The sequence below is a fragment of the Zootermopsis nevadensis genome, unplaced genomic scaffold (genome assembly GCF_977971745.1).
Source record: "Zootermopsis nevadensis isolate Lab colony 2312 unplaced genomic scaffold, Znev_1.0 Znev_ptg000020l, whole genome shotgun sequence".
Lineage (NCBI taxonomy): Eukaryota > Metazoa > Arthropoda > Insecta > Blattodea > Termopsidae > Zootermopsis > Zootermopsis nevadensis.
This window is the reverse complement of record NW_028259152.1, coordinates 5,436,216-5,454,522: the sequence shown is the minus strand read 5'-3', so window position 1 is coordinate 5,454,522 and position 18,307 is coordinate 5,436,216. Positions and strand designations below refer to the sequence as shown.

General features: G+C 34.5%; 1 protein-coding gene across 4 annotated transcripts; it reads left to right on the top strand.

Moving 5' to 3' along the window:
• Positions 1 to 5: 5 nt before the first annotated feature.
• Positions 6 to 17,883, top strand: LOC110827682 (palmitoyltransferase ZDHHC3). Of its 4 annotated transcripts, none has more exons than XM_022059552.2 (8): positions 6 to 249; positions 1,354 to 1,526; positions 4,186 to 4,371; positions 6,614 to 6,750; positions 6,880 to 6,964; positions 7,785 to 7,997; positions 9,768 to 9,927; positions 17,562 to 17,883. In XM_022059552.2, the coding sequence occupies exons 2-7, from the start codon at positions 1,446 to 1,448 to the stop codon at positions 9,924 to 9,926; spliced, it is 861 nt and encodes a 286-aa protein (XP_021915244.1). In that variant the 5' UTR covers positions 6 to 249; positions 1,354 to 1,445; the 3' UTR covers position 9,927; positions 17,562 to 17,883. The 4 variants fall into 4 exon arrangements, with proteins under 4 accessions (XP_021915244.1, XP_087208238.1, XP_021915245.1 ...); XM_087352112.1 differs by having other exon boundaries at positions 10,276 to 17,883; XM_022059553.2 differs by having other exon boundaries at positions 6 to 85; positions 9,768 to 17,883.
• The last annotated feature ends 424 nt before the right edge of the window (positions 17,884 to 18,307 follow it).

Here is an 18,307-nt window from a genome sequence, read left to right as displayed (position 1 = left end):
ACCCTGCTGTTAATTTATAAAACTAAGCATCAGCTGTTATCTAAACACACGAATATCAAACTGCGGAGTGCTAGATTTCGTTGTGGTAAGTCAATAAGAAACGTTAATGTCACATGCAATATGGCTATTGTTGCAGCGTACTTACCGCAGAATTGTTGAAATATCTACAGAAATACACACAGCAATTTTAAGACTTCACCAAGAGAGAGTGGTGCTGAAATGATTACCGGAACTTATTTGGAAAGTTAGGTTAGTATTACTTGGTTGTCAAGAGTATCGGTAGACTTTTATCTGCTAGTGAGTGTGCTAAGTGACAAAGAATGCATTCTTGATTGTTTATATTTGTATAATAATGCCATGGTCTGTGCGATTAGGATTGTAATAACTTAACTGACCTACTGAAGTTAACTATATATTCCAGAGTCAGATTTCCCGTAAGGTTTGTTACAACCATTTCGTGTGGACTTGGTTACCTCTCCAATGAAATTTTAAATTGTTAATAGATGTAAAAGTAAAGTAAAGTCGTCCCACTATGCGCCATGTAGGCTCTTTGGGGGAGAGGAACTATACCACCTCTCCCGCCAAGCGCCTACATGGCGCATAGTGGGACGGCTTTACTTTTACTTGTTAATAGATGAGCCATTTAAAAGTTGCCAGTCATTGTTTCCCTGTGACGACTTTGTTTTGTAAGATTGTTTATTTCTAATGACTGGCAAACAATGCAAATGAACTGGTGATGTCAACATTGCTTTGACCAGTAGTGTTTTCTGGTGGAATACATACAATGACAAAGCAGGCAATACCTTTATATTGCTTTGTCAGTATATAATTGTGGTCAACATATTTAACTTTACTGTTATTTGATGCATTAAATGTAATATTGCCACCACAGGCACTAATTTTCAATCCCTATTTTATGTAATTTAATGATCATCAAAAGTTGACAGTGGAACACGTTTTTACAAGCACAAAATTATCTTGTCTACGACACACTTCTTCTACAAGCGATTCACAGCTCAGCTCTTTCTTGATATCTGGAGTGAGGTGCAGCTGAATATTTATGAAATTTTCAGTACGTTATATGTCAATCAGCCACTTACTTTGTTTTGCTTTTAATCCTCTTCTGTACTTTTATTAACATCCTCACTTCTACCAGGGGCTAACCTCAATCATTTCCTAATGTACCCAACTGAGTAGATCCCTTTTGCATTGGAGGATAGAAACAGGTCCAGTTCAGTAAATTTTATTTGCCCTTCACAGCCAGAGTTTGATTGTGGGTAGTTCAGTAACTGTTTGTACATTCTGAGAAACAAACTTTGCAATAAAATTAATTTATCTTTCCTTTTCTGATAGGTGCTTATGTTTGTGCCATAGCTTAAATCTACAAACAATATCATGGCATAATAGAATTTGTTTCCAGCTCTAGGGCTTAAAGATAATAAAGGATGGATTATGAATATTCTGCATTTAGAAGGGAGACAGATGTACACAATAGATGTTGTGGAGGATGGGTGTGGTGTATTAAGGTAAGGATTTATAGCTAATTTCATGTTTTGAATAAAATGAACATATAATGAATATCTGTCTATCCATGTATTCATTCTCTTAATTACTCACCATATGTCGATGAAATTAGGTATTGTGGGTTTATGGTAAAACCTGTAAAGCAAATGTAATTTTGGTTCATACTGATCTATTATAACCCCTAATTCACAGGAACCTCAAATAAAATTTTATCAGTTTTGTTAAAAATGGTTTACTGTTCAAAAGAGATTTGCAAGTGATATAAAATATGGGTCTCATTATGATCTACAACATTTATATGAAATAAATAATGAAATACAGGTAGAATTTCTTTTCTGTTTGACCATGAGACTCTGACTTTGTAAGTGGTTAGCCTCATCTTGATCTGTCACATCTGTGCTACAGCAGATGCTGAAAATGTTGTGCTCCTGACCAAATGCACTCATTGTACCTGCAGAACACAATGGTGTTCACTCTGTAAAATCATCAAATCAAGATGTAAGGACCATATTTACAGAGAGAGGAATTGAAGGCGTATGTTCAATCAGTATTTTTTTTTGTCCCACTAAATAGTCTAGGATTATAAAGATTAAATGTACATTTATCTCTCTACCTAAACAGTGTATCATAAAGGCAATAAGGAGTTCAGCATTCAGTGGAGGTGATCATGATCTGTCCATTTTACTTCAGGGGACAAATGTCTGTATCATTGGATAGGAGGATTGATGGTTGCATGGTACATATTCAACATGATAGCAGAGAGGACACCCCCCCCCCCCCCCAAATTGATGTAATAATAATAATAATTTATTTACATTCCATGGATCCATAAGACAGTCAGATGACAATAGGATGTGGAAAAAGTCATAATAATAAAAATAATAATAATACAATATATATTATAAAGTACAATTCATACTATTATATAAATTTCACATAATACAAAACAAAGTATTCACCTAGAGAAATGATAAGCTACAAATAGATCTACCCATTACACACAAGAAAAATTTATCACTTATTTGTAAACAACATAAATTCATTGACAGAGTAAAAGGAGTGTGTAATTAAGTATCTTTTTAATGCTACCTTAAATTGCTCCTTCTTATTTACAAGACTTGTGAGATTTGATGGTAGACTGTTGAAAATTTTGATTCCTGCATAATATGCACTCTTCTGAAAGCATGAGAGGTTGGCAATTGGTCTATGAAGCTGATTTTTATTCCTTGTGTTGACACTGTACAGCAGTATTAGTTTGAAAGAGTTCTTGGTTATTTACAATAAAGTTCATTAATGAGAATATGTATTCACATGAAAGAGCTAAGATTTCTAATCTCTTAAACAGACTTCTACATGAATTCCTAGGTTTTACACCAGCCAATAATCTAATAATTTTCTTTTGTAAAGTGAATATTATTTTACTGTTTGATGAATTTCCCCAAAAAATTATTCCATACTTCATTAAAGAGTGAAAATAGGCAAAATATACTGATCTGAGTGTGTCAGTGTTGCTGACATGCAACAGAGATCTAACTGCATAACATGCGCCACTTAACTTAGGTATCAGTTTATCAATATGATTTGTCCAATTTAGGTGATTATCAATTTGCAAACCCAAGAATTTTGTGTTTATTGACTCTTGTATATACTTCCCATTATAACCAATACTTAAAGCAAGCTGTGGTGAGTTATTTGTTATAAATTTTATTATATTCGTTTTATCTATATTTAGGGCCAGCTTGTTAGCAGTAAACCATTTACTCATATGAGACAGAACTATGTTTGATGTTGAACAGAATTCATCAAAATTTTTATTAGAAATTATGACACTTGTATCATCAGCAAATATTATGGGTTCTGTTAAAGTATTTATTGTTTTTATTGTTGGAGGAAGGTCATTTATGTATATTATAAAAGGCAAAGGCCCTAAAATTGACCCTTGGGGAACTCCATGTTTGAGAAAAAAATTTGTTTGTTTTTAGGTGCTTTTACTTCAACCTTTTGTTTTCTATCTGTTAAATAGGATCTGAACCATTGCGCTGCTATTCCTTGAATGCCATAAAAATGCAATTTATCCAACAAAATTTCATGATTTACACAGTCAAAAGCTTTTGCTCAATCACAGAAAATTCCTCCAACATGCATTTTTTTGGTTAACAGATTTTAGCACATTGTCTGTTAGTTTGAAAGCTGCATCTTCAGTGGATACACCTTTCCTGAAGCCAAATTGTTCAGGGACTAATATGTTATTAGCATGCATATGATGACTTAATCTATTGTACATAATCTTTTCAAGCACTTTAGAAAAAGTAGTTAAAAGTGAAATTGGCCTGTAATTTGTCATACTGGTTTTGTCCCCTTTCTTGTACAGCAGTCGTACTACTGATATTGAACCCTGGTTGTCTGATCTATACTCAACCACTTCCTGCTGGCAGCATAGCCTAGGGTGACAAAACATTTTTTCTCCCTCACAAAATTTAATTTGTGTATAAATGTTGTTACTGTGGCCAAATATCCATTTGTGGAATGTAGTAATTTGGGAATGTATGTAATTGAATGTACTTGTTATTAACTGGTTTTTCAAAATACCCTCCAGAATTAAATGCAAGTTATACTATTGTAACAGATGTTCTGTAACATTCTGTTGCTTTCTTTTTTCAGGATATCTGCGGTGTTATTTGTGCAATTCTGACATGGCTCCTCATTCTCTATGCAGAGTTTGTTGTGATGATGGTGATGCTTCTACCAAGCCCTTACCCAGTGTACAGTACAATAAATATTTTAATATTTCAGACATTTGCATTCTTGGCATTTGCATCACATTTAAGAGCAATGTTCACAGACCCAGTAAGTCTGCTTATTTGTTTCTTAGTTTATATGTTATGTAGCATCATTTGGGAGGATGACTCTGACAGATGAAGTGAGAAGGTTGGGAAAGGAAGTGGTATTCTATTATAGAATTTGCCTGGAAGGGCTGAGGGAAACAATAGCAGAATAACTGGCTTACATGCAGAGTCTAAGCATGGACTTCCTGAATATGAATCATTAGCACTTAAACCACTCAACTACAGCATTTATTAAGTTTCAATATAACATAATATTAGGAAAATTCTTAGACTGTGCCATTGCTCAATTGGTCAGATGCCAGCTTCTCACTATGGAGGCCTGGCATCAGTCGTGGTTGACTTCAAGTGAATTTTGTGGTGAATGAAGTGGCACTGGGGCAGGTTTCTTTTCCATGTTCTTCAGTTTTCTCTTGCCAGTCATTATTACACTGCTGCTTTGTAGTCATCTATCACCACCCCATGAAGTGTCCCATAGCTCTGAGCAAGCAGCACATTATCATAACCCCTCAGTCAGGGGCTTCATCTCTGACCCAGCACTTGGCTGGTTTTGGAGTAAGGTAGTTTTTTAAGGAAAAAATTTAACTTTTTTGTGCCATTTTCAAAAGATTCTATGTAAGCAATATATGTTGCTGTATTGCTGTTAATTTAGGAGCTGGATAGCTTAGTAAGTACAGTCTCTAGACTGCAGACTAGACAGCTGGTGTTTGGTTCCCAACAGGGGCAAGAGGAATTTTCACCTAGCTTCTGTATCCAGACAGGCTCTGGGATCCACCCAGACTCCTGTTCAATGTATACCATGCTCTTTTCTTGGAATAAAGTGGACAGAGCATGAGGCTGACCACTCACCTTCATGTAGTGTCTAAGTCAGGAATGAGTGGAGCTGCCCTCCGCTCCCCCATACAGTGTCATGGCATGACCCTTAATAAGCACAAGGGACACTAGAACCAAATTAATATTTATTTTACTCTCTGATTTTATTTGAATGGCATCTTTCTAATTCAAATGTTTCTGATATGCAACCTTCATATTTCCCACCTCCACTCATAGTTATTTGCATACTGCAACAAGATAGATGTGTGTGTTAATCCAAAGTAGCAGATGTTTAGTTTGCTGTTGGGAGCCAGATTTTGATGTTGTATATGTTTTATAGCTGCTGCAGCTTTGAGATGAGTATTACATTTATATATGTGGTTATGTAAATTAATATATTGACATATTACAAGTTTAAAATTTAAATGCATAAGGATTAAAGGGTTAATATTAGACTAATCTTCCTCTCTCTTTTGAGCAGATTCCTTCTTGAAGAGCTAATAATTGCTTAAGTGATCAAGAAAACCCTCATATGGAACTTGAAGGTTCATTATCATGCTTACATGAGCCTGACTGCTGTTGAGTAGTATTTTGAGCCAGTTCAATCCAGTCCACATTGTTACATAATGTTTCTGTATTATTTGTTTTAACGTTAACATTTGTGCATAGGCCTCTCAAGTGATCTTTAAAATTGTTCATGTATGTGTTACATGCATTGCCAGTGTCATCTGCCTTGCTTCCATTAACCAAAAATATTGGGTGAAGAGCATAAATCATGAAACTCCTCATTGTGTAGTTAAGTTTTCTGCAGTATCTTATTACTTCCTCACTCTTTAGTCCAAATATTCTTCACAGAACTTCAATCTGAAACACAATCTGTGAACATTAGACAGTATTGAAGAAATTATGTAAATTGTGATACCTGTTGAAGCTGCTAAGGTACATAAATAAAGACTAGGAGTTTTCAAACTGGGACCTGTTACTCTTTCAGCAACTAACATTTTCCCGAACCTCTTTTGTCACATTGGTCTGATTCAAAAACCTGGTTACAAGACTTGGTCAGGAAATTCCATTATGATTCCCAATGTGTTCTGTCATTCTGACTAAACTCCTTATTCAGCAATAATACCAATAAGTTTCTACAGAAAATGTAGTTTGTGTATGACTTTTTAAAATATGTTTCCACTTTCCTACATTTTTTTGTCAAATTTGGGAAAGAGTTTTTTGGAAACTGTTTGATGAATTATGACATCCCTAGTATTTTAGTTTTCTGTGCAAAACATCACAAGACCACACAAATCTGATCAACCACTTCCTGTTATAAGTTATAAAAATTACATTGTTAGTTTTTTAAGTGTGATGGAACAAAATACACAAATTACATTCATGGCCTGGGTTGTCATTTACTAACGCAGGGACTTTGATTATTTTAGGGTGCAGTACCAAAAGGAAATGCAACCAAAGAGATGATTCAACAGATGGGTTTTCGAGAAGGTCAAGTGATATTTAAGTGTCCAAAATGTTGCAGTATTAAGCCTGAACGTGCTCATCATTGCTCAGTATGTCAGCGGTGAGAGCTAGAACCTCTTTATACAGATTTTACTAGGATATAAATCCACCAATTATATTACATATCAGAAAAACTGTGTTGACATTTACTCAGTAATGATAGTATGATATTTTCAAATCTTTGTTGCAGATGCATTCGCAAAATGGATCATCATTGTCCATGGGTGAACAACTGTGTTGGTGAGAACAATCAGAAGTATTTCGTACTGTTTACTGTAAGTTGACATTTCTGTTATTTAATGCCTTGTATATTGTAGAGCTTGGCATGATAGTCATGGGTCAAAGGCTTAGAAGTTTAAAATTAATGTAATTAAATTTAAATAAAGAACCAACCCTTACTCAGAATTCATGAGTATGTGTACAACTAACAGTTCATTTTTGCTGATAGATGGAATAGTGATTATTGATCTGAATGTCTTCATGTATTGTGTAGAGATAATATTAAAATGGATCTTAGAAATTGGGTTGGAGGATGTGGACTGGATTCATTTTACTCATAATATGAACCAATGGTAGCTAATGTGAACAGAGTAATGGACCTTAAAGTTCAATAAAAGATGGGACATTTCTGGACTAGATGAGCAACTATTAGTTTCTCAGGAAGAACTCTGCTCTGTGGAATTTAAATTGTGTCTGCGTGTGTGCAGTCAGTTGGTTTTTTCCCCCCTGGTTATCAAAATTATATGGCACTTGTAAGGTTTCTTCCTTATCAATTGATCTTTTTTCATTGCGTCATCTGTGCCTGTGAACTTCAATGATGCGTGGGCATTAAAAAAACATTATCTTTTGATTTATATTACATGATGTAACTTGTTTTTTGCCACTGATGATGACCTATTGAGGTCGAAACGTGTTTGGCATTAGTGCTCTTCATAGTGTAAACAGTTTTGCTTGTATGCATATTTTGTATTTATATCTGTTTTCCCTTAAACACTTCTATAGGTATTTAGAATTTATGGTTAGGGATATTGTGTGATTGTTTAGAAAGTAAAATCAATTAATACATGTGATCATGCCTCTTGTTCTTATTTGCAGTTCTACATTGCAATGATCTCAGTTCATGCACTGTTCCTGTCATTTAACCAGTTCATCATGTGTGTACGTCATGAATGGAAGGAATGCTCGTCATATTCTCCACCAGCAACTGTGGTCTTGTTATTATTCCTAGTGTTAGAGGCTCTCCTTTTTGCTATTTTTACATCTGTGATGCTTGGAACACAGCTTCAGGCTATATGGAATGACGAAACGGTAAGGACATTTGAAAGGTGCCTGCCATCAGTTGCAGCAATAATAGGATGTTTCTGGTATTTGTAAAAGGATGAGTTAATCAATACACCATGTGGTTAGCTTCAGGAAGTTCTGTGACAGGAACTACTTCTCAAATTAGATTATACTAAGAAGCACATGGATGCAGTTGCCTTTAAAATCTGTCGTTCAGCAACTGCACAGTTCTGATACCATTTGTACAGTTGTAGAAAGCAGTGTGCAATCTCATGCAAAACAACTTTTACCCGGTGTCCTACGTGAGCGACAGAATGCGAGCGGTGCGAGTTGCGTGGGTGAAGCGGAAATATCAAACTGGCTGTTTGTGTGGAGCTGTCCTAGGTTACAGCGAAGTGGTCAGGAGAGGGAAGCGGCCAAAGTCCGAGATCAAATATTTTGATATTTTCGCGCGAATCGCAGTGCTGGCCGGGAAGGCGCATGCACAGGAGAGCTCTGACCCAGTACAGGGAAGGCTCTTGCGCTGGAAAGTTGTGTGCGCTGCACCTCATGACAATGGCAAAAACGTTAGCGGAAGTTATAATTAGTGAAGTGAAAAGCAGACGCATTCTTTGGGACATGAAACACAACAGTTATCATAATCGGATGCTTGTGGACAGGGAATGGAGCAAGATCGCAGAAAATGTACGAGAAACAAGTGAGTATTTTTTTCAAATTTTTTTTGACGTAAATACGTCTATAAGGAAGGGTCATTCGGCAAAAAAGTGTAACGAAAAAGTGTAACAATGGTTACCTAGGGAACGTCGTTTGTTTATTCGGCATTATTTTTACCTACGAAATGTCATCTGTTTACTCGGCATTATTGTTACCTAGGAAACGTCATCTCTTTACTTAGCATTGTTGTTACCTAGGCAACGTTCCATTACATTTCATTACATTACATTAAAATACATTACTTTACATTACATTCATCTACCACAGACCCATCTTAAGCGTAACTAATTCAAGTTAAGCATTCAAGCATTTTTGTTACCTAGGAAACGTCATCTGTTTACTTGGCATTGTTGTTACCTATAAAACATTACATTACCTTACCTTACCTTACATTACATTACTTTACATTACATTCAGCTATCACAGAGCCATCTTATGCGTAATCGAATTGATCCCTAATAGCATTTGCAATGTAATCTAATGTGCTAGGGAGCATTCTTGCATACTCGTAAAACAGTTTTGGTCCTCTGGAATTGCTTCTGAGTTGCTCAAACAAGTGGTGAAATTCACCATACAATTCCCTCCCCAAGTAAATGGTGTTTGTTGGTGATCTTTTCCTTTCGGCTGCCTTCCTTTTCCTAACTATTAACGTTTTCAAGAACGCACTTTCTGTGAGCAAAAGGTCACGTTTACCTGACCAAGCCATCGTGGATACTAATGTTGAACGCGTCTTGCCCCCCCCGCCCCCCCCGGTCTCTCACGTAGGACACAACAAGCGATTACCTCGCTTCATATGACACCGAGGCTGCTTATACAGCTCGCTTCTTATCGCTTACGTAGGACATTGCCTTAAGCTTTGTGAATCCCTGCTACATCTTTGAAATTATTATTTGTCCAGGGACAATGTCAGAACCTATTAAACTTATCAGTACAATAATTCTTAAAAATCAGTATTAGTATCAGGTGAGTTTTATGACTGATTTTTTAACTGATGTACCATATTATCTCACTTAGATTATTTGAAATTAAGTATGTTAACTTTTACTGTGTATATGACCATCTTGTGTGTCTCTTCTTGGATAGGGAATTGAACAGCTGAAAAAAGAAGAGGCACGTTGGGTGAAGAAGTCTCGATGGAAGAGTATTCAGGCAGTATTTGGACGCTTTTCACTTGCATGGTTTTCACCATTCACACGCCCACCACCTAAAACCAAACTTGAGAGTTACCTGTACTCAGTGTGAGGTAACTATATTTTATTCTTTCTTTTCTTTTTAGTGGGATATATCTTAAGGACTGATTTTTGGTGATTATGTATAGATTCTTGATTTTGCTCTTGTGGAGTGAGTGGGTGGTGTTGCTACTAATAACCAACCCAGCAACTTCTCTTGCCTAAAAAAATTGTCATTTTCTGTGATTATAAGTTGAATCTTGTTAATGTGAGACTAATTATGATTTTAATTGGTTTATTTGATCATTGCTGATGTTGCTAACTAAACCCAATAGTTGAATATGGTCCAAAATGTATGAAACACACATTTCTCAGCTTATTATGTGAAGCTTGGTACTTGATGGATATTCATTACATTCCAGTTGGTGCTGCAACAATGTCATAAGACTTGCTTCTTGTGTACTACTGTAATATTACAGTCTATTGTTAATCTGAGTATAATGAACTTAAACCTTGAGGTGATGTCTTCTATCTTCATTTGAGTCATTAGCAGGTTTTGATGATCACAAATAGAAATGCTTAAGCAAAGTATTACGTAAAGTCAAGTTTTCAGCTATGTTCAAGTTAGAAATAAAATATAAGTGACTTGGTACTGTAAGCAGTGTATTTGTTTAAATTAACATGAAGTTCTTGTTACGTTAAACTTTTTTCTTCAGTTAACAATCACATAATGGAATGTAATTGTGCCTTATAAAAATTTCTGGCTTATGAAAGATATTAACATTGTTAGCTCTAATATTCTGAAGGAAAATTTACAACTGTTGGTAGATTATGTAATAATGTAAACGAGAGTGGCTGCAGCATATATAAACATTCTCTACACTCTTGTAACATTTATCATACATCTTAGAAGACTTCATAAAAATATGCATGTAAACTTACATGAATATCTTATTAAAAGCCCATAACTTTTTATTTAATTTCTTTTTGTGTACATTGTATGAAGTGGCAACTATATTTTAGTGGTTTTAATGAACTGATATGAATGGAAATGAAATGTAGGCCCACTTGACTTCAGCAGAGATCTCCTCTACCAAATGTAATGCAAATTATTGAAATGAATTTGGAATTGAAATGTATGGACAGATGTGACTTGACGTGATTGTTGTTTTATATATTGCATGTGGAAAGTTATTAGTGAATAGGCATTTAGGTCCAGTAGACACAGATATTGAATACTAAACCCCCTAGTCACTTTCTTCTGCCCGACAAGGATGCAAATATGTTTCACATTGGATTTTGCACTAGTATTTCTGGTCTACATTCATTCAGCTGTTTGGCAGCCAACTCTTTGAATCCAGTGTTGTTATGAATGATTCTTTACATAGATCCATTATATATTCATGTCTAATCAGAATATAGTCCCCAGCATGGCAAATATTAACATCATTGACAGCAATGTACTATGTGCCAGTTCTGGCATCAGGAATGGACTTCCAGTCTTTTCAGATATGTCAGCCCTTGAGATTTTCAGATTGCTAGCAGTGAATTTTAACACTGGAAATTTCTTCAGCAGCAAGCAAAACTATAAACCTGCTGTTCATTTGCCTGCCCCATTGTTGTCTTGAATAAGAATACAAATAATTGACTTCTGATATTCCTAATTCTGTCACTAGATATCATGCACGCAGAACAGAATGTATTAGGATCTCATTATTTCATTCAAACCACAATTCAGTCCTGGATTTTATTGTATGCTCCTTGTAGTCCATATGACACAATCTTTAATGAAATGCATTGAGTGAAGTGTCACTGGAGAAGATACAACTGTTCACTTTTAGGGTATGTATGTATTTTTTTACTGTTTGGATCAGAGGATGTTACTAGTTATGTACATTTGAACCATTTATGCATTTTGTGTTTCTTGTCATTATATTCAGTCATTTGTGACAGATGACTTGTTAGCTGCCATAGATAGCTCTCTTTAAGACACGGTAAGGTAGTCAGTTATAGCAACTGATGCTATAAGGTCAGTGCAGTATGACTGGAAATTTTGAGCAGTGAGTGTAATTCGGACTTCAGCTAAACACATTTGTGCATATTTTGCAGTTGTTCTGCTATCACTGTAAGAGTAGCATTAGGGTTTTTTACACATCTTATGAACAATAGGTCCTACTTTTATTGATCACAAAGCCATCAAGTCTCATATTTAAAAAACATCTGCATTTTGAGCTGTAAAATAAGCTTCTAATTTCTAAGTACTATGTTTAGAGTATTTTAAATTTATTGAATGGGTGTTTCATTTATAACTCAATATAAGTTATAAAGTTAAGTTTGTGCCTACTTCCTAACTAAATGGACAAGCATTATTGATTGCTGATTACATTTTATTGTGCTTTAGAAACCTACAATCATGTGAGCTAGCATTATTTTTCATATGTTAATATGAAGAATAAAGCTGAACATGCCATTATTTCATAGCAGTGGTGACTGTTACAAAATTGTGAATTTTATGCAAAATGTTTTATATATTTCTAAATTGGCTTTTATTAAATATCTGATGGCCTACAGGCAAAATATTGAGCTGGTGCAGTACTAGAGATATGCCATATGCAGTGCAAATTTTTTGGTGTTTTATCTGTTACCATTTACAAAGTGAGACTCTTGTCAATGTGCAGAATACCAGGCCTCCACTATGGTTCTGTGACTCTGAGTCTACATTAAGCTAAATGTCTCTGCAGGATATCACAGTATTACTGGGAGCAAACATAATCTTGCCGTATGGTCACTTCCAGCTGTTGTCAGGGAGACGGAGGCTAAGAACGTAAAAAAGACTGAAATAAGACACATTAAAAGAAAACCAGGCTTTCAAGCTGTTATATGTTGTTGTTCATCAGTGAGAATTGGAGTTCTTAAGGTAATGAAGTTGGCAATTTTAGTATTCTGGGTTGAGGTGCCTTCACAACTCAGAAAACTGCAATTTACATTGTTTGTCATTGATATTATAACTTACATTACAGCCTTCTGGAGGTCTGTCATGAAAGAAACATCTACTTTAATCCACATGTCATGTTTAATTCTGTGTGGAATTAACACCCTAGCAGCTTTTAAAATAAAAGCCTGAAACAAGGAAATGTTGCATTACAGCTTTCCATGCATTGCTGTGGCATACCACTAAACTTTTAGTCCTAGAGTTGAAGTCTGCCCAGCAGCCTTGTAATATGTGGTTTAAAATCAGTGTTCCCATGAAGGTTAATGAAAACTATTCAACTGTTTTATGTACGTATGAGTGTAGGTTATTTTAAATTCACATACTGGTGCCAGTTTTGGTTTGATTTATAAATGTTTATGTGTTATGTTAGTGATATGTGGATTTTATCAGAACTGTGATAACATTAGCACTGCTGTTTTAAAATCAAATTAAATGGAAAGTAGGACTCTGTATGCCTCTCTAAATCCATGTAGCTTTTCAATGGATGATGAAAGTTAAAATAATTGTTTATGTGTAGATGCTTTTGATTAGTGGAAAACAGTAATTGATTTTGTGATGCATGGTGTATATGTGAGGTGGAAATGGGAATGAATTTATTCTTTTTGGTGTGATAAATTGAATCAAATGTTGATTACCTCAGTGGGATCTATTTTTGGCCAAACAATTTTTAAGGCACACTTGGAAGTGATAATAAATGCATACAATATTTCAGTTGGAAAACATCCCCCATGTTTTCAGAAATAAATTAAATATGTGTGGACCTCAAGGAAAGCTTTGAAATTACATAATACATAGTTATGGCTGGTATTTAACATTGTTGTTCTTCTTTAGTAGCTTGTTCTAAGTGATACTTTGTGTCTGTAAACTATGTGTTTTTGTTTTAAATATTTACTGAGCTGTGGAAGGGATAGGAAGGTAATGTAGGGAAGAAGGGAAGGCAGTAAAGATACAAGAGGCTCAAAGGAAAACAAGAAAAAGGATGGTAGCTGATTTTACAGAAAAAATCACTCCTTTTTGAATTGCAATGAGTTTTTTATGCTAGTATTTATATAATTTTCAGTGTTTACATTGATAATTGTTATAGTAGAGGAAAAGGACTTGATGGATAAGAAGTTGCATTTTAAGCCATATCTCATAAAGTTTATGTAAACTAAATGAAAACCTTATGAAACTAAAAAATTATAAAAGTTTGTTTTTATTCATTCCCACTTGTGTTATTAGAACATATTATTACTTTACCATGTAATACTTTTGACATTTTTATCGCCTGAATTGTTATACTGCATTATGAATTCACCCTTTTAATAAGTAATGGCGAGTGAATTGTTGCAGCCATATTTGAAGCCAGTGAAAGGAAATTGATCCCTGATATGAAGCATGATTTGGTCTGAACAACACCAAATTGTATGAGGTAATTAATTATATATGAAAAGTATATTACAAAAAGAAAATATGTAATGACTATAACAAATGTTGGAAATAGCATATATTTCATGTTTTCCTGAATGTGCTTCTGTTTTAGAATAGTCTTCAGTATTTGCCTTGAAGGTACAGTGAATAATATGATATGTAATACGAGGATCTTTGTTAATATATTTCTGAATACCTATGCCATTGTTTTACAAAGTGTAGTATGTGTACCACTGGTGGTACGCAAAGGGATTTCTTGGGGTCTGTGGTGGAAAAGAAATAATTAAGAATTGTTTCAGAGTTTTATCTGCTGTCAGACAAGCTCTGGTATAAAGAAAATTGAACAAATTTGTTAATACTGATAAAGCTCATAAATTTTTGTTCATTTTTAACTTACCATGTAGCCTATTTTTTAGTTTGTACCTGAAGCTTAATCTCAATGTAATTCAGCCACTTGCAAGTTAACTTATTGTGATATAATTGAGAGAGAGGATGCATTGATAAGGCAGAGATCTTGAAAGGGGCTTGCAAATTTTTTTAAGTTTTGTAAATACTGCTGTATGCTGTACTGTTTAATATTATGACATGTATCCCAACTTTATTAAATATTTCCATATGTAAGATTCAATCCTACATGAGAGAAAGTACTTAGAAAAGTGTGTATATAAAATGTAATTTCTTTATTTTTATATGATTGCTTGATAGTTGTGATTCTACATGGGAATTAATTTGCAAGTTCTGTACATTATTTTCTTTTTATTGTTGGTGATCCCGCACAGAAAATAGTGAATTGTGGCAATTGATTTTGCTTTTAAATTTACTTCATGTTTGATAATGCGTAGAGGTGCAATTAGCTGTAGTAGATGCTGCTGCTACTGCTATTATAATGCATGGAAATTTCAAAGGATTGAACTAATTTTTTTGGGATTATGAATTTACATGTTACGAACTATTAAAGTATTATAGTTCATTCTGAAATAAGAAAAAGAATGGGACTGAAACTTGAAAATGTTTAAGAAATATTTTATATTGTGTAGAAAAGAAATAGAGGAGTAACATTCAAGTAATATGTGCAAGTTAAGAGTAAATGTTAATACCGAGTACCAGGGGAAGAGAGACAACAGAGTATGTCAGGAATGGTAGACTAAACTGTGGTGTATTGCACTTAATAGGTTCATTAAATGATCTAGTTAGAGTATCAAGTGGCAAGGGTGGATTTCTGTGAATCAGAAGACAGATATTAGAATCTGATAAAGTATTATGTGTACTGTTCAGGTATCCTTGGGAATGTAAATGAATGGCTTATCCTGTTATTTACTTTGTGTGTGTGTGTGTGTGCATGTATGCATGCATGTGTATATATATTACTGATTGTAACAACAACATTGTAGATTATTATTGTTTACTGAAAATGAAATGTAAAATAATTACCCATGTTCAACTGGGTAAATTTTTTGTCTTGTTAATATTATAAAACATATATTACAATTGAAGATGACTGTCTTCTTTTATGTTGTGTCATGTACTCTTGTAGAAATTTACTGATGTTTGAGAGGTGCTTTCTGCCTTTGTCATCAAGACAACAACACAACATCCCAGAAGACAATCATCATTAATCATCTTTGTTGACACACTGAAGCCACTAAAGCAGTGTGCTGAAGTTGCAACACTTTATATTTTCCCAAGTGTACAGTTATTACTATTTATTACACTACCTTTCTTTTCTTAATTGAATTGGAAATAGTATTTTAGGTGAAGTGAAAACCCTTTTGAGCACATATTAAAATTGCTTCATTTATCTGTCCATTCACATGAAACAACTTGAGAATGAATAAACTGATTTTGAAGAAGTTTGATATTAGCAAGTTGACCAAAAATTGTCAAGTCTCTTCAGTTTTAATTTATAGCAGACAGTTTCAATAACCATTTTATGTCAGGTCATAAATATATCATCTTATCACTATAGGTCATTATACATAAGTGCTTCACTTATTTTAATAGAAGATTGCAACAGAAAATAAGAGAGTCATTGTATTTCTTCTGGTTAACATACCTCATAATATATATACTGTGTACATGTACAATCTTTCTCCTAAGGCTGATTTCTCCAGTTTTGGAAATACAGAGGAGATAATTTTTATTCATGTATTTGTAGTTTATTTAACGGTGCTCTCAATAACGTAGGCTATATAGTGTCAGATGATAGGGAGGTTAATGATTTGGAAAACATATGGAAGGAAGTGGTTTAATGTAAGGTACTTTACCATCATTTTCTTGGAGGGACTGAGGAAAACAGTGAACCTCAGTTACAATAGCTGGTCTACGGTCCAAGATTTGAATGTGAGACCTCCCGAATATGAAGCAGGAATGCTAATCACTCTTCAATGATGTTTGATATAATAATGTAACTGTTCTTTTCATAATTTCCAACAGTGATGTCTTCTCAGTCAGTAGCCATGTCAGTGTCAAAATGTTTTCCATAATTGTATGTCAAGCTCCTGAAATTACTACACTGTTAAAATCTTATAAGTTTCACCACTCCTTTGAAAACAGAATGAAAAGGCACTGGATATATAGGATTTAAATCACACGTATTTTGAGTGTGGTATATTGATTGCCAAGTAAATAATTAACTCAATGAATATATCAGAATTTTGATTAGTAGCACTAAACTTGAATGTTATATGCATTTTGTTTTCATTATTTCTGTGCAGGCTGTGAACATTTGATAGCATACTGCATTCAGTGAGAATGCAATTGCAATAAATAAAACAAGATGAGCGTTTATAATAATGAACCTGCCAGTAACAAGATATTCATCCACTAACAGGTCACTGAACAGCATTTTTCATACCATCATACTTTACATGTTGTTGTTTTTGTTTTTTTAAATTTCTTGCTGCTGGTTGCTGCATTTGTAGAAAGGATATATTGCACCTTACTGTATACATTTTGTTTTTGTTCAAAGATATAATGGGGTTTAGTGTTATGAAGTAAAGGAATTTGAATGTACTTTGAATTTATTTTGTGGGTGTTTTGCTTGCATATGTTCAGTGTTTGCATGAAAGTGCCTAACTCAGATGCAGAATACCTGTAAAATATCGTATGACATACTGGTATTATCCTGATGCTTGATTTTCATTCTGTAAGATATTTAACAGGTGTCAGCTAGCTTTTTTTTTTGCCATTTTTCTACAAATTTGGATTTGTTGGTACCGGTGATTTTAGAAGTGTAGAACTGTGGTACTGATTCTCCTTTTTTTTCATACTTGTATATTTTTAGCAGAATGCCTATCTTAATTTCAGCTCTGAGTCAGTTTGCTATGGAGCACCAGCAGTACTGATTTTGTGATCTGGTCTTCTGTGGTAGGTTATAAGGGATTAGAATAATGGAGTTACTTTACCAGTGATGCAGTGCTCTTATTATGGAAAACTGATTCTTCATATCTCTTGCACCTCTTCAGTTATGAATTATGTAATTGAGAATGCTCAGGGATGATTGTATGAGTGTTTGGACCAAGAACTTGACAAGCTGTCTTCTTGCTTACAAACATGAAGCAAATGCATTAACAGTCTACCATTGTCATCTGTACTGAGGATTTGAATAAGAAAGTTCATTCTTGATGAATTCTCTGATTTATTTGGTCATTTTTTTCCTTGCCTAGCTTCTTTTTCTACTTTAGATATTTTTATAATGAACTTGATTTACGTTATATTTTATATAACTTTGTAATGCATTAGTTCTTCTCATCATGTGTTCAGAGACTTGAAATAGTGGCATCCAAAGAAAATCACTGCCATAATCATCAAATTTGAAGATTTCTGTCTTCTGGGTTGTTGCGCTGTGTAGTCTGGTCGATGTTAACCAACGTTTCAGAGGTCATAGTGCCTCCGTCATCAGGGCGATATTCATCGCCCTTGACGGAGGCTGTATGACCTCTGAAACGTTGGTTAACATCGACCAGACTACACAGCGCAACAACCCAGAAGACAGAAATCTTCATACTCACCGTTGTGAAAACCTCAAATCTTACATCATCAAATTTATTTTC

What these genes read in the sequence shown, in the direction of transcription:
- LOC110827682 (XM_022059553.2), top strand. Translation starts at nt 1,446, where the DNA reads ATGGATTATGAATATTCTGCATTTAGAAGGGAGACAGATGTACACAAT. An exon ending in CATTGCTCAGTATGTCAGCG is followed by an intron (nt 6,751 to 6,879) that starts GTGAGAGCTAGA and finishes TCTTTGTTGCAG; the next exon opens with ATGCATTCGCAAAATGGATC. An exon ending in AGTATTTCGTACTGTTTACT is followed by an intron (nt 6,965 to 7,784) that starts GTAAGTTGACAT and finishes TCTTATTTGCAG; the next exon opens with TTCTACATTGCAATGATCTC.